This window comes from Centrocercus urophasianus, unplaced genomic scaffold (genome assembly GCF_019232065.1).
Source record: "Centrocercus urophasianus isolate 14NV4802_14NV808 unplaced genomic scaffold, USGS_Curo_1.0 seq_11, whole genome shotgun sequence".
NCBI lineage: Eukaryota > Metazoa > Chordata > Aves > Galliformes > Phasianidae > Centrocercus > Centrocercus urophasianus.
The window spans coordinates 89724430-89748791 of NW_024884253.1; the positions used below are offsets into that span (position 1 = coordinate 89724430).

The 24362-nt window shown below is 40.1% G+C and overlaps 1 protein-coding gene across 3 annotated transcripts in view; it reads right to left on the reverse strand.

Moving 5' to 3' along the window:
- The window catches only part of NFX1 (nuclear transcription factor, X-box binding 1), a 71434-nt gene that overhangs the window by 11245 nt on the left and 35827 nt on the right, over positions 1-24362 (reverse strand). For all 3 annotated transcript variants that reach the window (XM_042837640.1, XM_042837629.1, XM_042837648.1), the window contains exons 10-21: positions 23607-23704; positions 22542-22572; positions 20911-20993; positions 18594-18702; positions 14958-15077; positions 13849-13928; positions 13206-13436; positions 12825-12898; positions 10301-10402; positions 9309-9350; positions 7956-8054; positions 4842-4908 (exon numbers count right to left, since the gene is read on the reverse strand). In XM_042837640.1, the coding sequence (XP_042693574.1) occupies positions 4842-4908; positions 7956-8054; positions 9309-9350; positions 10301-10402; positions 12825-12898; positions 13206-13436; positions 13849-13928; positions 14958-15077; positions 18594-18702; positions 20911-20993; positions 22542-22572; positions 23607-23704 (1136 nt within the window). The remainder of the gene's footprint in view (positions 1-4841; positions 4909-7955; positions 8055-9308; positions 9351-10300; positions 10403-12824; positions 12899-13205; positions 13437-13848; positions 13929-14957; positions 15078-18593; positions 18703-20910; positions 20994-22541; positions 22573-23606; positions 23705-24362) is intronic.

Sequence of the window (24362 nt, forward strand, 5' to 3'; positions counted from 1 at the left end):
AGAGTGACCATTCAGTAAATAAGGAAAAGAACGGAAATCCTTTTCATTGCTCATTTATCCAGTTAAGCTGAAGTTGTATCCAAAGAACAATGCAAAAACATAAATAAATCAAAGTAGAAGTATGCAAATATATGTAACAGTAATGTGTACAGGACATAACATTGATATAGGCAGAGCCACCTGAACATTTGATAGGCTAACATGCAAAACACTTTTAATACAACAGAGTAAGCTCTACATCTAGAAATAAAGAGTGTAAGTCACATCTTCAACCAGAAAGGATTTAGGACATGGGTGTCTAACCTTTTGGCTTGCCTGGAATGCATTGAGTGGACAGGAATTGTCTTGGCCACAGTCACTCCGAAAGTAATGCCTCCTATTTCCATGGAAACTACTAAAGATACAAAGGGCACAATAACACTATTTGATAGAGTAAATTCTCAGCTACAAAACACTACTGCTCAACACAGTCATCACCAGCTATGCATTTTTGCCAGTGACAAACTAGAGCTTGCATGGTGTGCTCATAAATATCTGTACCAGGGGAGATAACCCACTGTCGCTGTTACCACTGCTGAGACACACCACTACCAAGTCATGTGCTCATATGCACTGTTTGGTCTCCATAAATGTTCAGCAAGTGTTGATGACTGTCAATGGGTGCAATTTTTTTTGCACAGACAAATTCAGTTTCATCCCCTTGCTCCATATACACTTCCATGTCAGTCAGACTGCCCCTTGCTGTCATCTGCTGCATGGCAATAAAATGTGAGGGAATATTGGCAGGAAGGTTCAACCTCTATTGCTGTTCCACCAGCATCTGCCTCTGATGCCATGGGCCAACATAGTAAAATGGAAGGCATTACTTCCGGAGAAGCCTTCATAAAATGCATAATATGTTTTCAGTGTACATAAGTAACAAAGCTTACTTTAACCTTCAATATTTTTTATGAAAACAAAAAAGCAACAAAAACACAGAACTAGTGGCATATCTGACCTTGTTTACCTAACACATCAATCACTGGTTTGATGGAAGTGGTTGCAATTTTAATGAGTTATCAAAGTGATTGCCAGAGATTTTTGATGAAATTTTACTCTTCCTGTAGTTCATTCTTGAAAATAGCTGTTCACAAACGTACAGTACAAAAAAGTCAAAAAGTGATAATGCGAATAAGGTGTGACTGCAAAGCGAGGAACGTTTTCCTCTGTTAAGATAGATCTTATAAAAGTAAAGAGGTACGGCCAAAGTTTTAAGTTGAATATATGATTGTAACCATATAAACTCCATTTGAAAATATGCAGGTAGTGTATTATGTTGATCAAAAACGGAGCTGCATATATACAAAAAAAAAAAGCCATGGCAATCTTGAAACCTGTTCTCAAATTCCTTTATCAGAATAGAAAACACAGCTGCATATTTTTCTCTATTCATACGACCGTATTTATCCAGTGTATCAAAGTGCATAAAATTATTTGCCATAATTTGAGCTGGAACTGCACTGCATCTTCCAACATAATAAAATAGGAGGCATTACTTTCGGAGCAGCCGTCATACAGCATTAAATATTCTGACGGAACTCCTCAGGTAACTCTTTGATTTGCCTTCTAAAGACTTCATGAAAGAAGAATACTTAGCCTGCCTGTGTATGATATAGACTCCAAAGCTTAAGAATTCCGTCACTCATCTTTGTTCAGAAAAGAAACCTTTGAAACATAATTTGTCCCTTGGGGATTACTTTTACCTCGCAAAATAGCAACAGTGTGAAGTGCAGGGCTGTGCAGAACTCTGCCATGTGACCCTAAGCTGTTCATCTTCATCACGACAGAAACTTAAACAGTGAGCAGTTTGCCTTTTCCATGTGGGAGCTGTCTTGGGCAGAGCAGTAAGAGTTCTCAATCCTTGGTGGAGTCAGAACAGGGCTCAGCAAAACTGCTATGCTGGACTTCAAGGGAGCAGACCTAGATCTGCTCAGGACATTGGTAGGGAAGGTCCCTTGGACCTTGAAGGTACAGGAGCAGGCTGTCCCAGTGTGCTGTAAGATGAGCCTGAAAGACCAGTATGGCTGAACAGGGAACTTTTGCTGAGACTCCAGGGAAAAAAAAAAAAGAAAAAAAGAGTTTACTTCCTGGGGAAGAAAGGACAGGCAACCTGGGGAGAGTACAAGGAAGTTCCCAGTATATGAAGGGAGAAAATCAGCAAGGCTAAAGCCTAATATGAGCTCAACCAGGCTACTGCAGTAACAGACAACAAAAAACGTCTTCACAAATAAGTATTAACAGTAAGAGGAGAACGAAGAAGTACCATTTACTGGACATGATGGGGAAAAGGACCACTGAGGATAAGGAAAAGGTTGAGGTTCTCAATGCCTTCCTTACATCTGTCCTTAAGAGTCAGATCAGTTATCCTTGGGGTATACAGCCTCCTGACCAGGAAGTCTGGGGTGGGGAGCAGAATAAACCCCTCATGATTCGGGTGGGAACAGTCAGGAGACCTGCTGCTCCACCTGGACTGTCACAAGTCCACGAGACTAGATGGGATCTACCCAGAGGTGTGGAGACAGCTGGCAGAGGTGATGGTCAAGCAACTTTCCACCATCTCTCAGTGGTCCTGGACAACAGAAAAGTTCCAGATGACGGGAGACCTGCTAATGTAATCCCCATCTATAAGAAGGGTTGTAAGGAGAATCCAGAGAATTACAGGCCTTTCAGCCTGACCTCAGTGGCAGGGAAGGTTATAGAACAGGTCACCCTGTGATCACATGGCATCTGTAAGGCAATCAGGCCTAGCCAGCATGGGTTCATGCAAGGCAGGTCCTGCTTGACCAGCCAGATCTCCTTCTATGACCAGGTAACCCAACTAACAGAGGAGGGAAAGGCTGCTGTCATAGCATACCTTAAACAAAGCCCTTGATGCCGTCTCGTGCAGTATTCTCCTGGAGAAGCTGGCAGCCCACGATTTGGACAGGTATACTCTTTGCTGGGTTAAGAACTGGCTGCCTGGGCCAGGAGAGCAGTGAAGTTGAATGAAGTTAAATCCGGCTGGCAACCGGTCATGAAAAGTGCTCCCCAGGGAGTCATTACTGGGCCCATGTTGTTCGGTATCTTCACTGATGACCTGTATGAGGGGACTGAGGGCACCCTCAGGTAATCTGCAGATGACACCAAGCTGGGGGGAAGCAGCTTGGAGCAGCGACTGAAAAGCTGCACAGAGGAAAAGGATTTTGGGGTGTTGGCTGACACTCAGCTAAACATGAGCCAGCAGTGTGCCCAGGTGGCCAAGGCAACTAATGACATCCTGGCTTGTATCAGAAACAGCATGGCTAGCAGGACCATGGAGGTGATTGTACCCCCCATTCACATCTGGTGAGGTCACACCTTGAGCACTGAGTACTGTGGGCTCCTCACTACAAGAAAGACACAGCAAAGCCCTGGAGCGTGTCCAGAGAATGGCAATAAAACAGATGAGGGGTCTGGAGCACAAGGAGCAGCTGAGGGAACTGTGATTGTTTAGTCTGGAGGAGGCTCAGCTGAAAACTTATTCTCCACAACTACCTGAAGGGAGGCTGTGGTGAGGTGGAGGTCAGCCTCTTCTCCCATGTAACGTGCAATAGGACTAGAGGGACCTCACGTTGCACCAGGGGAGGTTCAGGCTGGATATTAGGAAAAACGTCTTCTCTGAAAGAGTGATCAGGCACTGGAACAGGGTGCCCAGGGAGGTGGTTGAGCCATTGTCCCTGGAGGTGTTTAAGGAAAGGGCAGATGTAGTACTTAGGAACACTGTTCAGTGCACAATATTAGTGGTAGGTGGACAGTTGGACTAAATGGTCTTAGAGATCTTTTCGAACCTTAATGATTCTAGGATCCTTTAGGTCAGATAGGGAAAGTATTGTCATGACTGATTTGTTTTACACTTTTCATTCTCTTCTGCATTAGACACTTTCATTAGACACTCAATCTGCTTTGCAGAATCTTAACAGTCGTTTATTGTCACGGTTTTTTGATTTTTGTTGTTGGTATTCCACAGCATAACAGCACGTAAAGCAGTGGGAGTTAAAGAACTGATGTTCCAGTTCTGCAGACCACTGTTTCTGGCTGATTTGTTCATGGAGGCCTGAAGGCAGAATTCTGCTTTTACTAAAAGCCTATGATTTTGCCTGTACTATAGACCTCTCTAGGTATGCTGGAGTCTGCCAGATAACTGTGGCTGAACCCAAGTTTCCTTCTAGAAAGACGAGGACTACCACATACATCAAATGCTGGAAAGCATCCATAGATTTACAAGCATCTTCTGCAACAGGGATCAGAAGAACCTAGGGCTTTCATTCTCAATATCTGAATCCCTGACCTCTGGAGATCATTGAGTCCAACCCTCCTGCTAAAGCCTAGAGCAGGCTACAAAGAAAGGCAAGTTTTGAATACCCATCTACTGGACATCTGCCCTTTAGATATTTCTACGTGTTGACTGGATCCCCCGCCCTGTTTTCTCAAGGCTAAGAACTCCCAAGTCTCTCAGCCTTTCCTCCTAAGAGATGTTCCAGTCCCATAGTAATCTTTACAAGACTCCACACTGGACTCTCTCCATTAGGACTGACGCGCTGAAGTCTGGAACTGTTTGAACTTTAAACAAAAAACAAAACAAAAAACAAACTACCACTTTGCTGTGACAGAAGTGATCCCAGTACTGTGCATCCTCACTTTTTTCTGTTTATACTTAAAAATATGAATTCTAATAGAGTCAAAAAATAGTTAGTGTTAATTCTTACTACTAACATTATCCAGATTCCTCCCAAACTGGACAAAACTGCTCCTTTTAATAACTCAACGAACACCCAAATACTGACCTTATTCACAGCTTCCACGAGCATTCTCATCTCCTTCTCAACATCGCTGACAAATTTTAAATCTTTCCTGCAAGAACAACATACTAGGTAAATGAGGCAACTGAATGTACAAAGACTTTATTTTTTTTAACATTATTTTTTACCAACAACAAAGTTAAAGATCTCAATTAACTGAGGCAAATACAAGAGTTTAGACTGCATTTCAGTTTATACACAACTCAATTGGCATTTTAAAAACGTCAGCACTATTATGAAAATCTTGAATTATTTTCCTTCCAAGCCTTGGAAGACAGCATAAAATTCTACAATACAGCACAACTGTCTGACAATACAACTCTAAATTTTCAGATCAGTAAAATGAAGGTTTTAAATCTGCCATTTCAGTGGTTTTTCAACCACTTGTCATTAATGCAATCCATGGGTATTACATGATTAGACATAAAAATAAGTACTGGCTTTAAAGAGTCAAATTCTTTTCCAAGACAGAAAAAAAGTGCACTGGCTGGTGAATTAATGAAAACAATAGAAGAATAAGACTAACTGCAAGGAAACAAAACATTCTTGATATGACATCTTAAGGATTTTTGTAATTAGTTTGCCCTAATTAGATTGAATCTGTCAGAGTGAGCTTTACACTCTCTTTTTAAATGAGCAGGTAAACTAACTTCAAAAGTAAGGTTAACATTTGTTAGCACATTATCTTCACACAGAAAAAGGGTACCTGAAGATTTCCAACTCAAAGTTAGCAGTAAATAAAGTTACTTCTTCAAAGGCACCACTTCAGAGCAAGACAACATTATTTCATGAATTACATCTGAATTTCAGCAGACAAGACATGGATGCCCTACAAAGCTAGATGCTGAAGTGAAGGCATGATCCACTTCATATGATCAAGTGGTCTCAAGCAAATATGCCAAATGACAACACTGAGTCGCTTGTCTATCAAAATCACTAAATCAATGGACTCAGATGCTAAAATGGACTCAGCCTATCATTGGAAAACTTTCCAAGTTTTATAACAGGTCCCCATTCATCAAATGAGTACCATATTGAATGGAGTTATCAGAAATCCTGAATCTTCCGTTGAGAGAAGTATTATATGACTCAGAGAATTCCAAAAAACAGACTGTCAGATTTAACCCTCAGAGTTAGAAATAAAGGTCACTCCAGACACCTATCTATGAAACAAACTCAGCAGATGCAGCACGAGATTTTGGAAGAAATGCTAACACAAAAATCAGTAGCTAAAAAAAGATCTATTTGGAACATACTTAAATCCAGAGTCAGAAAGTAAATGAATTAAATGACAGCCATGAACATTCAAATTTTAAGATGAAATGTCCCCAGGAGAAAAGAAAATGGAAACAGCAGTCCAATGAGATGGTCTACAAGCACCTGAAATGTCTTTAAAAAGAAAAAAAAAAAGAAAGAAAAAAAAGCACCTGTAAAACAGTTATTAACTGAAAGTGACCAGCAATATTAAACCAAGTGAGCACTCTTTCAAAAAGAAATTCCAAGACAGTCAAGACTGAAGTAGTCAGGGGAAAAAAGCAGATTTTACCAGCTGACTGAGAATGTTAATTTCCTGCAGTTTAAATGAGTTGGTGAGATGAGCTGTACAGAAACTAATTTAATAGGCATCATCTAAAACCCATAGTTTTACTACTTCCCTAAAAAGCAGAAGCTGGACCTCACTACCTTTTTGGCTTGTTACTTACTGTCATCGGCTGATGACACAAAGCCAGGAAGAACAACACGCCAGAAGGCTGTGCTGCCATCGAGCAAGACCTAGACAGGCTGGTAAGCTGGGCAGGGAGAAACGTTATGTTTCATTACAAGGGCAAGTGTAGAGTTTTGCATCTGGGCAAGAACAAGTCCAGGCACCAGTACAGGCTGGGGACTGACCTGCTGGATGCAGCACAGGGGAAAGGGACCTGGGGGTCCTGTGGACAGCAGGATGACCACGAGCCAGCACTGTGCCCTTGTGGCCAAGAAGGCCAACGGCACCGGGGTGTATTAGAAGGGCTGTGGTTAGTAGGTCCAGAGAGGTCCTGCTCCGCTCTACTGTGCCCTGGTGAGAACGCATCTGGAGTATTGTGTCAGTTCAAGGACAGGGAACTGCTGGAGAGAGCCCAGCACAGAGCCACAAGACGATTAAGGGCGTGGAGCAGCTCCCTTACGAGAGGCTGAGGGAGCTGGGTCTCCAGTTTGGAGGAGAATGAGGGGTGTCCTCGTTAATGTTTGTAAGTATGTAAAGGTGAGTGTCAGGAGGATGGAGCCAGGCTCTTCTCAGTGACATCCAATGATGGGACAAGGGGCAGTAGGTGCAAGCTGGGACACAGCAGGTTCCACAAAAATATGAGAAAACTTTCATGGTGAGGATAACAGAACACTGGACCAGGCTGCCCAGAGAGCTTGTGGGGTCTCCTTCTCTGGAAACATGCAAAACCCACCTGGACATGTTCCTGTGTGAACCTAACCTAGGTGTTCCTGCTCTGGCAGGGGGATTGTAATCAATTTCAGACTAATCTAATTTCAGACTGTTCACACCTCTGCCACTAAGGCTGACAAAGCAAGATTTCCTTTAGAGTTTCAAGTTTTCCTTTTATGTCATGAGATGAAGCCGTGATGAAAAAATAAAAAGTCTCTTCTCAATTCTGCACAGTTTTGTCTATCCAAATTTGGCAGCAAGAATCATAAAACTGTTTTAACTTAATAAGTAAAGGGAAGTGCCAGGTCAATATGAAAGGAAGTACATTCTGTACTGCAAGCTACAGAAAAACATGAACTCACACTGAAGGGTGGGAAGAAGCATGGAGTAAACAAGAAACGCTGGCAGGCTCTGATGCTAGCAAAGACTCTGAAAGGCCAATAATAACGAATCCGTTAGGAGGTGTTAGTTTAATGCAGCAAGATGAAGGCTAGGTGAGATTCGATTGTACTCAAAAGAAAAAGAAAGAGCATACATGTGGGAAATATGTGCAAGAGATTTAATGTAGTAAAAAAGTAAAAATCTGTATCTCGGTTTCTGAAAGAGAATAGAATCATGATCGATTTTCCATCTTGCTCTCTAAACTGTTTATTTACAACATCCATCATCATTAAAATACATACCTGGCATCTTCTTTTAAAAGATCACTGTACTTTGGTCCAGAAGAACGAGTGTTAAAAGGGTCAGAATTATCATCTATTTCAAGAGCATCAGCAAGGCGCCTAAATTCAACAGTAGGAGAGAAAAAAAGCAAAAATACCACACATACATAAACAACCAAAAAAAATCAACCTGGAACATTTTTTCACTGAACAGCTGAGTTACCAATGCAAATAAACAACATGTAAAAGATCAGATTTTATACATTTGATACTAATATTTAGGACTCTTCAATATATACCGTACTACTAAATCTCAGATAGCTCAATACAGATCCCTATTGGTGGTGAGTGTCGTAAAATCCAACTGGCAACTGATCACACGTGGTGCTCCCCAGTGTCAGTGTTAAGACCTGTCTTGTTTAGTATCTTTACTGATGACCTGGATGAGGGCATTGAGTGCACCCTCAGTTAGTTTGCAGATGACACCAAGTTGGAAGGAAGTGTTGATCTGCCTGTGGGTAGTAGGTAGGCACTGGATGGACATTACTGAATGGCCAATGGGATGAAGTCCTGTACTTTGGCCACAACAACCCCACACAACATTACATGCTTAAAGCAGAGTGGCTGGAAGTCTGTGTGAAAGAAACAGACCTCGGGGTGTTGGTTGACATGAGCCAGCAGTGTGCTCAGGTGGCCAAGATGAATAATGACGTCCTGGCCTGTATCAGAAACAGCATAGCCAGCAGGAGCATGGAGGTGATTGTCCCCTCCAATTCACATCTGGTGAAGCCACACCTTGAGCACTAAATACTGTGCTCAGTTTTGGGCCCCTCGCTAAAAGAAAGACATCAAAGCCCTGGAATGAATCCAGAGGAGGGCAGGTGAAGCTGGTGAGGGGTCTGGAGCACAGGCCTTATGAGGAACAGCTGAGGGAACTGGGATTATTTAGTCTGGAAAAGAGGAGGCTCAGGGAAGACCTTATTCCTCTCTACAACTTTACCTGAAGGGAAGAACCTCCAGGGGAGGTTCAGGTTGGACATTAGGAAAAATGTCTTCTCTAAAAGAATGGCCAGGCATTGGAAAAGGTTTCCCAGGGAGGTGGTTGAGTAACTGTCCCTGGAGATGTTTAAGGAAAGGGTAGATGTAGTACTTAGGAACACTGTTTAGTGCACCATATTAGTGATAGGCGGACAGTTGGACTAGATGATCTTGGAGGTCTTTTTCAACCTTGATGATTCCATGATTCTGTAACACAAGAATCACCCCCACATTTATCAGTTCTGTAGGTCATACAGAAAATAATTTTTTTCCACATTGCATTGACTTATGAGATCTGGAGTTTTTTGGAAAAAGGCAAGTACAGTTGTTGCTCACCTGTTCCTCTGAAGAGCTAAACATTCTTCATCACATTGCAACCTGAATTAAGAAAACAACAATTAGATTCACTAAAAATAAGTCCTTTTAGTAATCCAGAAAGGAATGCTAACAGCAATCTGAGGAAATTCAGATGAACTCCAAAGAATTTGTGGGCCTCACGGACAAAAGTTGAAGTTAGTAATGTGCCTTTGCAACAAGAAAAGCTTATGGTATTCTGAGCTGCATTAAACAAAATATCGCCAACACATCAATGGATGTCATCCCTCCCTTATCTCAGCACTTGTGAGGCTAATCCTGGAATACTGCATCCAGTTTTGGGTTCCTCTGTACTACAGATATTTCAACATACCAAAGGGAGTCCAACAAAGGGCTGACCGAATGGACTGTAGTACTTGTCCTGTAATAAGAACGGCTGAGAGAACTGGGGCTGTTCAGACTAGAGAAGAAGCTTAACAAAGATCTTCACAATTTATCTAAATCCCTCAAGGGATGGTACAAAGAGAACAGACCCAGGCTCTTTTCAGTAGTGTCCAGAGCCAAGGCAGGAGACAATGGTATAGGTGCAGGTGACTGAGCACTGGCACAGGTTGTCCAGAGCAGCTGAGCAGTGTCTGTCCTTAGTGCTCTGGCTCTAGACTCTAGAGCAAGGAGTTGCAACTAGCTGACTTTCAAAAGTCCCTTCCAACCTCAATCATTCTGTGATTCTGAGTCTGCTGAGAGAAACTCTGAAACTAATACGATGTTCAGTACGTAATTATAACAAGAAGCAAAGGAATGATAGAGAGCTCATTCTAAAAAAAACAAAAAAAAAAAAAAAAAAAAAAAAACAGATATAAAAATAGTAAAACATTCTAATAGCAGTATTAAAGTAGAACTAGGTTATTAAAAGTCTTTTAACCAGAATTCTACTGATAATACTATGCATTTTCCAAGTCACTTATTCTTCATATACTCACAAGGATTTCATATTTCTACATGCCTGTCCTCACCTGGCCTGCTTCATTTCCTTTTTTGTAATAAGTCTACTGATTTCCACTGAATCTCCAAGCTGCAGATCCGTTAACTTAGTGGCTATAGATATAGCAGCTATTCTGCAAAAGAACAGTATTTCATTAGATCTTGGAAATAGTATATAAAGCTCCACACTTAGATATCCAGATAGAAGAAAAGCAAGCATACTTCCTTGTAAGATTACAGAACCGAGATCTAGTTCTAAATCGCCTAGTTTATCTACTTATATAGATTAAAAGGTACCTCTCTCTCATGCAAATAACAACCTTGCTTCTTTATGAAATTATTCAGAACAACAATTCTAAGTCTAAGCTAGACAATGTAAATACTCCTTCTTACTTAATACTAAAACTGCACCTGAACATATTAGTTTAACAATATTTTTTAACTTTCCTGCGATTCTTCTTTATCTGTATGCAACTAAAACCTGTAGATTTATAATTACTTTGAAGTTTACCTAGAAAATATGGGTGATACAAGCCAAAAGGAAATAATGAAATGCCTAGCGAAACTTTAAATTTTCTTCATAAAACTTCTTTATCATTCCCATTAATAGCAAGCTTTTCTAGTCTCATTTTCTAGCTAAAATTTCTACAAATAAAATACACAGCACATTTTAAAGTGAAATATCCCATATGTCTCAAAATCCCACATCTAAAATTCTGGTCTCTGAACTGTCTTTCCTGATAATTCTCAAATAAAAGGATACGTTCGTCTCCAAACTTCACATGACATTCAGAAAACAACTGTTCACACATCAAGAAGAATAATCATATTACACTAAAAAAAAGCAGCATTGAGATACACTACCAGCTTCAAATTTATCAGGCTGTGACAGAGAAACAGGCCATCAGATGACAGGACAACAACATCTATATCACATATACAGACAGGGCTCCAGAGCCCCTTTCCCGTTCCCTTGGGCACCCTTTGTGTGACATTAAATAGCTTTGAACTTGGTAAAACACTCTCAGTAACATTTTTGAGAAACCTGGACGCTCTATTAGCATGGTGAACTCTCCACAGCAGTACCACAGGAGCAGTTTGGTTTTCTGTTTAGTCTCAAAAATGAGGATGGTGGAAAAATGCAAACCTAACTCCCATAAAACTGGAGTTTTTTAATGTTTTGGCGATCTGAACAGTTAGAGACACCAAATGAGCAAGCATTAAACACTGTTTTTGCTAACATCACACGGTTATTTTGTTGGTAATGTCAGTCAATTGAACATGTGTGAACCAAGAGATACAAACACTTCAAACTGAATGCTTTGTTTCCTTCCATTGACTTGGCTTACATACACACTCTCACTGCTTTCACATATACCATCTTCCCTACACGAGTGTTTTTGGAGTGCCTGAGCCTCAGAAATAGTGGAAATGTAACAGGCTTCAAAGACACAAACTTGCAATGCAGTTACCATCCAGCTTATCATCAGTGACAAGCCCATGCCAATTCTAAATGATAATTCAATGTTGAGCCAATCTTTTGGCTTATATTAGTAGTGGAAAAAAAAAAGCACAAAATTCCTGTAAGTCTACTTACTATTGTTTCTTAATGCTTCTGATTAATGCATTTTCACAGTACTAAGGAACCTATTAGGTAGATGCTAAGCCACCTTCTGAAGAATTTAACTCTGGGCATTGATCAGTAAGAAAAGCAATGCATCCTCAGCTGGGATAGTTCCTCAAATAACAGAGCTGAAAAAATCATTAGGAAGCTTTCTTTGAAAGACAAGAAGCATATACATCTACTCTCTCCTATATATACTGGTACGTAGAGCACAGTTTTTGTTGCACTTCAACCCTCCAAATTATTTTTTCTATTCCTTCTCAATCAAAGAGTAAAAATGAGTTTTTATTGTCTCTATTTTGCTATTTCTATTCCATAACTTTCAAAGTTTGACTTGATTCTTGTTTTCCTTGTCCCTTCTTTGCCCTCTGACATAAGATAAAAGTAAGTGTAGTTTAGAAATAGGATTTAGAGACCAATTTATTGAAAAAAAAAAAAAAAAAAAGTTAGGTAGGACCCAGCTTGCATATTGAAAATCAAGATTTAGACATTAAGAACCAAAGCTCTCATTACAGTCCATGAAATCTAAAAAGTTATTCAACTACCTAAATTTAGCTGCCTATGTCAGCTTTATCACTCTTTAAATTCCATCATCTGCACTGACCAGGTTCCATCAGACATCAATGGGAATTTTAACATCAACTCACATGTGGACTGTTAGATACCGTCACCTACATTCAGATGTCTGAATTAGAATTCCACAGATGGAAAATCCAAGCTGTGACATGCCAAGACAGTTACAGACTGACAGCAAAAAGAGTAATGCGTCGCAGAACAGCATAGCTGATATGGAGGCTCAGAGGAACAGGGAAAAAGAATCTGTAGGTGTTGAGTGTGAAAAACTTCCTGAATGGAATATATTGCCAATACTGAAATCCAATCAAACTGCAAAGATCTAGTAAAAGAAGTAAAATAATTATCATAGTACAAACCTCTGATATGTATTGGATGCTTCTGAGCAAATCATACTCTCCTTTCTTCTTCCACATTCACACTGAAGTTCAACCTGTTGCATTACACAAGACAGCAGCTGGTTTAAACTTTTTTTTTTCCTTTTTTTTTTTTTTTGTTCAGGGAGGGAAGTGAGAGAGGTGAACTGTACTCCTACTGGAATAGTGACTACTTTAATGATAAATAATTCTAAAAAGCAAAAGAAACAAGCTCCATGACATTACTTGATATTTTAAGTTATAAGATAGCATGACATTTCTGGTATTAAAAAACAGTAACTTTTTGTCAGCAATGTTTTTGGCTGGTAGGTAATCATACTGCTTGTCAGTGAACTTGCAGTTAATTTTCACTGAGCATCTAACCTTTGCACAGCAGGATGTTGTTGGGCAGGGCGAAGAAGGATGACACGGAGCCATACAGGGATGATTACAATACAGTCTTGGAATAATACATGGCTGTTTACACTCTTCATCTATAAGACATTCCCCTTTATGACAGATTCTTTTACATTTGTGCATTCCACATTTTAACATTTGATTGCAGCGAAGTCCGCAGGAAATGTCAGTGAGGTGACAGGGAATATTGCTTCGCAGCTGAAAGAGGGGAGGAAGACAACACAAAAGAAAATCAGTAATCATAACAGCAAATCTCAAAGCACTTCTGTTGTTAACACCTTTCTTTGGCATTATCCACACAAGAAATGTAATACTAAAGTACTTTGGACAAAGACAGCACTTCGTTCTTTATGTCACGGTCCATTAACATCAGTTAGTATGAATACACATGGCATAAAAGACAAGACTTTTCCTATTTAATCGTATTAAATACCAACTCCAATAATATATTCCATTCCAAAGAAGCCGTGAAAATACAACTCAACAGTCTTAGAAGCTGAAACATCACCTGGTTATCCCTTAAGTTACATAAACATAAAAGTACATCCAGAACATCAAGAACAATTTTCAAGCGACACATTATTAAGAATACAGAAACACTAAGACTTACTTCATGTTTGCCCATACACCATTTCTGAGTGAGATAGGTACAGGGTGGACACTTCTCCTCACTATGACATGAATGGTACACTGCAGCCATAGATTAAAAAACAGTTTTATTACCATACTTCAGCCAAATGCCTTAAAAGAGACACTATGGATTATTACATATGAGTTGGTCATTAGTACACAACTAATGGGAGGAAAGATGCTTCATGCAGGGATCATTTGTTCTTTAAAATAGTCTTCAAAAATTACAGTGGCAGATTTTTAGGTGAATAGTCTTCTGCATTTTCAAAACTAAACAGAGAATAGAAAACATTTCTAACTTCTGAGCAGGATTACACTATTAGACAGAATATAACAAAGCGTATCTGTCCAACCTGTTACAGCACAGGCTTTCAGTCAGCGTAATTTCAAGGAACTCAGAAACCAACTATTCACTACTGTTCACTAGATTATTCTACTCTTTCAATAGAGCATGTTCTCTCTAATTAAACGAAACATCTAATGCAAGCATGACCAACACATGGCCTGCAGGCTGCATGCAGCCCACTGCCTGCTATAGAGGTGGGAGCTCTTCACCACGGGTGGCTCCAGGCACAACTCATTGCTCAACAACCAAGCTACCAGCGCACTGATTTTTATGAGCTTGTGTGCAGGCTCTTGTTCATCGCTGGTAAAAAACACACAGCTAACGGCAGTGACTGTGCTGGAAAACAGTGTGACTGTTTTCTTCGTATCAGCTGTAGTTTCCATGGAAATAAATAAGAGGCACTACTTTTGGAGAAACTCATGGATATGCAGCACAAGACAATTCCTCAGCGCAGCCCAGGCAAACCAAAAGGTTGGACACTCATGGTTTAACGTGTTGTGACTACTAATGATGCCTGAATGTTGCTATCTGGATCAGAAAGAATAATGCGTTGTTTTACAAGTTAAAAGTACCACTACAGTTACTCATGGCAAATTTTTACTTAGTTTTGAAGTATAAGCTTTTGAAAATATTAAGCCACTGCAAAAATAGCTAACAAAAGTGTAAATTTTTTTTTTCAAACAGACTCATGTATGTACTATGTTTTGATTTTTTTTTTTTTTTAAATGAATAGCTTGACTTACCTGGATGATCACAGTCATGTGGCCTGGTGCATGTTTTTTTGCACTCTGGTGGCTGAGTGCCACAAGGAACAGGGGGGTAAATCACTGATTCCCCACAGTAACAAGTCAACTCATCAAAACCTGAAAAAGCAAGTCACAAGAGATGTAACTCTGTATCTGTACTTCCCTAAGAGAAATTTTAAAAGAAAATGCAAATGTTATATTCTGGCATCTTTTTTTTTTTTTTTTTTTTTTTTTTTAATACTAAGAACCACAATAGTGAAATCACCACCTCCTGTGCCTCCCACAAGATATGAAATGGACTACAGCCATTTCATAACAGCTATGCTTGCTTTTAGAGAGTGGTTTTTTGACAACATCTTAAACTGTAGCAGAGGTAATGCTCTTGTGAAGTAGAAAGCTGTTCTTGTCCTACCATTGACTCAAAAACAGGGAGATATCTTGAATTCCCTTTCCAAAAGCACAGCATCCAAATTTTGCCTCTCACTTATTCAAAATCCTTTCTACAGCTTGTTTTCCTTCTTTACATATCTGACTCTATCCTGAATTGGAAGAAGCTAGTCCGCATTTCTTTCCAGCTCCTTCTAATTTTGAATTTTCATTCTTTTATCATTCTTTTGTGTATGAACAGATTTCATCCTTTTGCCCAGACCAGCACACGGTGCTGGGAAGATTTCAGACAAAATTATCAAAAGAGCATCACTCTGTAGAATTTGATGTAGAATCTCTTCTGTATACGTCACGCCATTTAGTGCTATATGGATCCTCTTAATCAGTTTATGAACTGATGCACCCAGAGCTCGGTATGGGGCTGCTTCTATTTAACATCTTCATTAATGATCTTGATGAGGGGATTGAGTGCACCCTCAGTAAGTTTGCAGACGACACCAGGCTGGGAGGGAGTGTTGATCTGCCAGAGGGGAGAAAGGCATTACAGAGGGACCTGGATAGACTGGATCAATGGGCCAAGGCAAACTGGATGAGTGTCAATAGGGCCAAGTGTCAGGTCCTGCATTTTGGTCACAACAACCCCAGGCAACCCTACAGGCCTGGGGAGGAGTGGCTGGAAAGCTGCCTGACACCAAAGGGACCTTGGTGTACTGATGGACAGTGGGCTGAATATGAGCCAGCAGTGTGCCCAGGTGGCCAAGAAGGCCAATGGCATCCTGGCTGGGATCAGGAATGGTGTGGAGAGCAGCACCAGGGAAGTCATCCTGCCCCTGGACTCGGCACTGGTGAGGCTTCAGCTCCAGTGCTGTGTTCAGTTTGAAACACCTCAGTACAGAAAGGACACTGAGGTGCTGGAGCAGGTCCAAAGAAGGGCAACAAGGCTGGTGAAGGGCTTGGAGAATATGGCCTGTGAGGAGAGACTGAAGGAACTGGGGCTGTTTAGTCTGAGGAAAAGGAGGCTGAGAGGAGACCTAATTGCTCTCTTCCAATATCTGAAAGGTGCTTACAGCGAGAGTGGGGCTGGTCTCTTCTCACTGGTGACATGTAACAGGATGAGGAGAAACAGCTTTAAGTTGCACCAGGATTAGATTAGGCTGGATGTTAGGAAACACTTCTTTAGATAAAGTGTTGTTAAGCACTGGAATAGGCTCCCAAGGGAGGTGGTTGAGTCACCATCCCTGGATGTGTTTAAAAACCATTCGGACGTGGTGCACAGGGACATGATTTAGGAGAGGGTTGATAGAGTAGTATGGTTAGGCTGTGGTTGGACTTGATGATCTTGAAGCTCTTTTCCAAACTAAGCAATTCTATGATCTTCACAGAAGGAGACTCCACAACCTCTCTGGGCAACTTGTTTCAGTGCTCTGTTACCCTCACCATAAAGGAGTTCTTCTGCATGATAGTACAAAACTTCCTATGATCAAGTTCTAGGTCATTATTCCATGTCTCATCACTACACAACATGAAGAGTCTGGCCTCACCCATTTGCCTCCCACCTTCCTTTAGACATTTACAAACATTTATCAGATCCCCTCTCAGTACTCTTTTTCTCTGGCTGAACATACTCAGGTTACTCAGCCTTTCCTCACAGGAGATGCTCCAGGCCTTTAATCATCTTTGTGGTCCTCCGCTAGACTCCTTCTAGGAGATCCCTGTCTTTTTTTGAACTGGGAGCCCAGATATGGACACAGTAGTCTAAATGTGGCTTCACCATGACGAAGTAGAGAACCTCCCTCAACCTGCTGCCCACACGCTTTTTTTTAATGGGCCCTAGGATACCACTGGCCTTCTTTGCTACAAGGGAACACCGCTGGCTCACGGCCAATCTGCTGTCCACCAAGTCCCCAGTCTATCTCCTCAGAACTCCTCTCCAGCAGGTCATCCCCTAACCTGTACTGATGCACGTGGTTGTTCTTTCGGAATAATTCTGAGGTCTTTTCCTTGCTGCTTCCTAGAGTGACAGTGTCCCCTGGCTCTTCATCATTCAGAAATACATCCCCTTCCCTCCCTGAATCTAGTTCAAAGCTTGCTAATAAGTCCAGCCAGCCTGCTGCCCAGAACACTCTTGCCGCACCTGGTCTCTCATGTCTCACAATGTCAACACACTTGATCTCACAAAGGTGAGATCTGATCCCACAGAACCCCAAACTCACAGCATGGTATCAGCTCCACAGCCAATCATTCACGTTATCTTTTCTTCCCCTTCCTGAATTCCCACCTTGAACTGGGAGGAGAAAGGAGAACACTACCTGCGCTTCTGATCCATTCAACATCTTTCCAAGGGTCACCAAGTCTCTTTTGACAAACTTCGTTCTGCCTTTGCTAGACTGAAGTTACTGAAACGACCTGGCCTATTTTCAGGTTACTATGTTGATTTTTTAAAAGAGAATGTTTGGACACGGTAAGATTTGTTTTCTAAAGAAAGGTCCTACCAGCATGCACTCTGAAATACAAAAGCATTCTTCTTTCCATTTCAGGCCAAGATCAGAAAGCTTAGTATTCACTATTATAAAGGTCATATGGTTTCCTACATCAAGTGGAGAGAAGCAGTTGTGGAAAACTAGTATCTTAATCTGACACAGATTTTAACAGAGTACACACTCAGATAAAGCTGCTTGCATCAGCTCAAATCTGTAGCTTAGTAGTTCATAACAAAATAGTACCTCATGGTTATCAATCTATTTGAAGCAATTTTTTTAGTACATCCGCCATCTAGGGCATGACCAAAAAGCCTATGACACACAACTGGCATCTACTTCCACAGACAGTCCGTCTAGAGAAAAATCACTAGCACACCAACATGGGAAAGTCTAATTTTTAAACACCTAAACAGATTCTGCTATATATTCCAGTACCTATAAAATTTACTAACTTGTCAACAGAAGAGTTCCATCAACTTTGACATTCTAAACTTTTTAAAAAATTTTTACTTTTGCCTGATTGTCCTCAAAGTTTAAGCGATTGCTGGATCAATGTAACTGAACATATTTCACTTTAATTCAAGTAAAATTTAATAAAGTTACTAACTCATCTAAAATAGAATAACTTTCTTTTCCACTATAAAAAAAACAAAACAAAGAGAGCAAACTACAGATCTTCAGGCTCTGATCAAATTCTACGTCCAACTCTGATCAATTAAAGTGAATACATTTCTATAACATGTAAGAAAAAAAGCATTGTACACACTTGTTTGCCAGCAGGTTTGACAACTGCCTCGGTGACAAGGCTCTTCACATCTATGAAGTCCACAGTTGAGTTTGCGACCACAAACCAAAGAACATTTATGTTCTGTGTCCTGTGGGAAGGCACAAAAGAAAAGCAAAATTAAACCATAAAATCAATAGGCTTCTTTCTTCTGTGAAGTCATAACCCGGCAATTGCAAAACCACTAGGAAGAAATAAGAAGATATTTTAAAGGTTAACTCTCTCCTCCAGGTGACAAAGACAAGGATCTGTCAAGGTGGACCCATTAATTACAGTGGATTCCTGCCTACAAGGGTCCTGAATCTGGTGTCATAGAATGGCTCAGGTTGGAAGGAACCTCAAAGATCATCTAGCCCTAACCCCTTGCCATGGGCAGGGCTGCTAACTGCTAGATCAAGCACCAGAATAGGTCCCATGGCCCCATCCAGCCAGTCCTCGAACACCTCTGAGGACAGGGCATCCACAACCTCTCTGGGCAACTTGTTCCAGCATCTCAACAGCCTCTAAGCAAAAAACTTCCCCAACATTTACCTAAACCAGCAAGTGCAAATCTGAGTGGCTACTAGTTTTTCTAGAGGTGTATCTTTTTCAAAGAAATCAAGTACTGGCCCAACAGAACAACAAAAAGACTGTCAGCAATCGCCTGCAGTGCCTTAACATCCTATACAATGACAGGGACTGAATGAGCATTGCACTTTGGGTCACCAAAACAGCAGTAGCTTACCCCCAACCAACCAATCAATCATTGGTTCGTAGTGTGAAAGGGTGGAATTCAGTGAAATTGCCAGGTCACAGCCTGAACCAATGGTTAAGCACCAGGTGGCTACCCAGGGAACTCAGGTAAAAGCTACACACCTGAGTGACCAGAAGGGGGGGAGCCTGGATCCACTCCTCCTCACTCTCATTTAAAGGTTAGCAGCTGAGGGAATGGCTATCTTTGGGTAAAGATAACACTCCTCTTCAGCCAACACTGGTCGCTGGAAGGGGTAAGCCTGTTTCCTTCTTTATCACCTGTATGTGATTTGAAGGCACTGTCATCACCTTCTTTTGCCATACACAACACATTTAGGGAATCAGAAGGAAAATTTGTGCTGGAACTTGAAGATGCTAAATCTGTTTATTTTTCATTCTATTCAGTATTGTTTAGGCTGCACTTGCAATATTGTTTCCAGTTGTGGGCTCTGTATTAAGAGTTACATTGGCATACACAAGGGATTCCAGCAAAGGATTGAGAAGATTACGAACAAACTAGAATCTCTCTCCTGTGAATAAAGGAGAAGAAAGCTGGGACTCCTTAGACTAGAGAAGAGGATGCTTGGGAGGGACCTTATCAATTTATGCAGGTCCCTAAAGGATGGAGCTACGCTGTTAGTAGTGACCTGTGCCAAGGCGAGAGGCAATGGGCACAAACTGAGACATGGGACATTCCCCATGAACATTACTAAATATTCATTGACTGCAGGTGACTGACCACTGGCTCAAGTCACCAACAGTTGCTCTGGCGTCTTCATTCCTGGAACTTTTCAGCTGCTGTCTGGACATGATCTTGGGCAAGTGGCTCTGCGTGGCACGGCCTGAGAAGAGGCCAGATGACTCCAGAAGTCCCTTCCAAACTCAACCATTCTGTGATTCTGTAACTGTCAAAACTATATTCTGAAAAAAAACAGCTCAGGCCTGACACATACAACTTTTCATCACAGCAGGTATACACCACTTTTAAAGTTTATCCTGTTAAGATTCCAATTGCGGACTTAAAACTAAAATCCATGATGGAGCTAAGTAATATCACACCCTCTCTCATTTTCCTTGGAATCAGTAAACTAACAAAAAGTATCTTTACTTTGATTTTAAAAATTATAGAATTATTAAGCTTGAAAAGACCAACCATCAATCTATCACCACTATGCCCATGTTCTCAATTGCCACATCTACGTGTTTCTTGAACATCTACAGGGATGGTGACTCCACTACTTCCCCGGGCAGCCTGTTGCATCACTTGATCATTCTTCCAGAGGAAAAAAAAGTTTCCTAACATTGAACAAGAACCTCCTCTCACACAACTTGAGGCCATTATCTATCACCTTTAACTGTATTTAAGCTAAAGCATGTTTTTACAATGCCCATAAAATGAATTTTGCAGAATAAATGCACACACAAACTTTTGGAGCATGACTTGTATTGGAAACAGAGATTCAAAATACACAAAAATGCAAGGGCATAAAAGCAAAAAGTCTTAACTTCACAACAAAACACAAATGCTTCATTACAAGCAGTTTCTATAAAACCACACTGGGCTTACCACACAGCAAACTTCATTACACTTGTGTCGTCCACACGACCTCTTCTTGTTGCATCGCTTGTCGCACATAAAGGTAATAGCAGCTATTAAAAAAAATAATCGTGACATAAGTCATGATTTGCTGTTTGCTCACACTGAGAATAAAAGCTTAAGCCACAATATTAGGCTAAGGACGTTCTAAGGTCTGGTCTAGAGAAGAGCAGTGTGGGAAGTTAGTGCACAAAAACATAAATTAGTTGCACTTCCACATTAATTCCCCAGGTAAACACTTGCCTTGCTTTAAACAAGCCCTTGTTCAAAAAGATTTTTGGAGAGCAGTTTATTTCACATTATTCTTTGTACCATTCTCTGCAAACAGAACAGACAAAATAGGACTTCCTGATACGCTGATTAGACCACAAATAAACTTACTGCTATCCTCAAGCAATGTGAACAACTATTCCTGAGTTCCTAAATGTTTTTACATCTTCATAGCTAGAAGTTCAACTTAGGAAATATGCAGATTACTACATTACTGACCTCATACTGAGTACCTCAGTATGACATGGATCCATCAACTAAAACATCTCTAGATTGAGATTCTTCAGTTTTAACAATTAAATAGCATACGAACTGCTCCCAGTATCAATCACTAAAAAGCAGGATGAGAATTCTTTGTGTACGCGGTAAATATCTGAACTCTCCAAGCAAGTATCCACACCTTTCTAGAGGGTAAACAACCAGCACAAAAGACAGGCAAAGGCAGCAAAGACTACACTTAGAGAGCTCCTCCAACAGTAGTTTAGCCAGTTACAGTGGATTACTACTACGGTGCAGTTCACTGCTGTTTCAGGTCTCCTATCTTTCTTGCATAAATGGAGTGGTGGGAATGGCTAGAAACAGCCATTCATTCGTTCATTCCCTTCCCTAAAGTGATCTCTCTTGCTCATCCACAAGATCAGCAGATACCAGAGGGTGCTCTATGACTATTGTTGTGTTTACGGGGTGACAGCACTACAGTCCTACATAGAGTAGAACTGTGACATCCTTATGTATTTACATTTAGCAGCTCCATGAAATGTTGCCATAATCCAGCTTACAAGACAACTCCTGAGGAAGAATTCTAGTCAAGTGATGCTGACAAAATAATCTTATAATCAAATCCTTTAATTTGATATGCAGACAAAATCCAAAGATTCACTCCTGCTTTGATTGAAGGCCTTTCAGAACAGAGTTTTTGGAACAGCTTTCAGGACTTCTAAGTCTTGAAAAACATCATCTGCTTTATTTAACATAAAATACATTAAGTCTCTCTAAAAACTGAAAATAAAAAACAACAAAAGACATATCACGATAAAGAACAAATTGCCAAGGAAAATCCTGAACAACCAAAACTCAAAAGAATATGAGGAAAAACTTAAGTGAGCTCAGAAGTTCTGCCACCCTCTGAAATTTTGTAGTAGAAAAAAAAAAAACCCACCCAAGACAGAAACATACAGTAGAGATACAAAATGAGCATCAGAAATTGAAGATGACTATTGAATCACATATTTGGCAACTTCTTGAGTCAAAACCAAATCTAATGAGCTGTCTCATTAAGACTTCAAAACTATTTCATATTATGTACTGAACAAATTATAAAACAGTACTACCTTTATTCCTGAGTAGAGCACACGGGACTTCCTAGGAAACAAACAGGGAGCAATTATATTGCAACAACTGCAACTTATTCATCTAGAAAGTACCTAGTCACATATGACAAGAAGTTTTCAGGTGCATAACACTCTAGGACACAAGAAAGGAAAAAGCTGGAAAAATCCTCGTCAAATTTATGCATTAGTTCATGTTTTAATCTACATTTTTTTAATCTTGACATTTTAACACTTGACTTTTTTCCCTAGAAATTCAGTAGCAAGAGTTTGTAGTTTAAGATTCCTCACTTAACTCAGTGGATAACACTGTGAAGTAACACATTTGTCCTAGGAAACAAGAAACTTGCATTGAGAAAAACTATGCCCTGCTCAAGAGTACTAATAAAGTTTAAATTTGTGCTTTGAACATTTGTTTAAAAAAAAAAAAAAAAAAAAAAGGAAGACTGACATTTTTTCAACAAAAAGTCAAATCTCATGACTGAAAATTTTTACTCAGATAAAATACTTCAACATGAAAATAAAAAGTTTCTGAGATAGTAACCAAAGATTTCAAAGCTATGGTTATGCACAGTATACTTTTAAACTAGGCCACCAATTACTGTATGACAACTGGTGAGGTTCTGCTGTTTCATTACATGAAAGTACAAAGAAAGACTAAAAGCCAATATCATCTCCAAAATTTCCTACAAATCTGTAGTCTATCACTATACATTATTTAGCTTTTCCTCTACCTTTCTCTTGTTTACATTACTCTTGGTAAAACTATCATTCTCTGCACCACATCATTACTGCAGGACAATACAGGCTTTGCAGCCAGCTTAAACAACGAAAATTCTTTAAGTACTGCAGTAATCCTTCAGAAATTGTATTCATGGTAATTAGCCTACACTGGCCCTTCACAGCATATCTAGCTGATGTCTATCAGTTCTAACATAGCAGACACCCCTGCAACTACAGAGGCAACAACACCTTCCTACCTTCCTCTTCTCCACAGCTTAAAGAAAACAAAAACAAAACCAAAACCCACTAACTACCTATTTTCCTGGTCAAGCTCTAAGCACTCACCTTTTTTTTGAAGCCACACCTACAATAAATATTTGACGTTTGAGAACATGGTTTACAGTCTCCTTCATGGCACAGGCTTTCACATGTATGAAGCAACTCTATCAAAATTAAAGTAAAAAGATTAAAATAAATAAAATGCATGATCAGTAACAAGGTATTTATCTGGAGCACCACAGTTTGCAGATACCAAGCCTACTGGCAGCTGGGTTTCCATTCTGACATATGGGCTCAAACAGACAAGAGTTCAAGGATTTCACAGTTGCTTTTTTTTCTATTATTTGGAACTTTATGATCCCGAATATGTAGACTAAACAGTTAAGTCTACAATTAACACTGATAATGCACAAATACCTTATATATATTTTTTTTTAAATTTTCACAAATTTTAAGTACATAATTCTTTCTTCTTTTTCATCCTAAATGAAAAAGACTTATGCATACCTTCATCTTTCACTCCCTGAGTTAACTGCAGTAAATTACACTTCAGTGGAATTTCAAGTATAAGAAATTATGATTAATTATGTAGTTTTATAAAATTGAAGCGTCATACAGTCCCAGTTAAATATACTTTTATTTAATTAATGCAATCACTGAAGAGACTATTTAGTTCTGTAAATAACTTCTTCCTTTCAACTGCCCAACATCACATTTCACTTCATGGCCTAATGCCACACTTCTCTTTGTGGCCACAGTGAATGAGTGCTTAATAACAGCATCTAAAGGTTGTAAGCGAAATCATTTATCTCTACCAGTCTT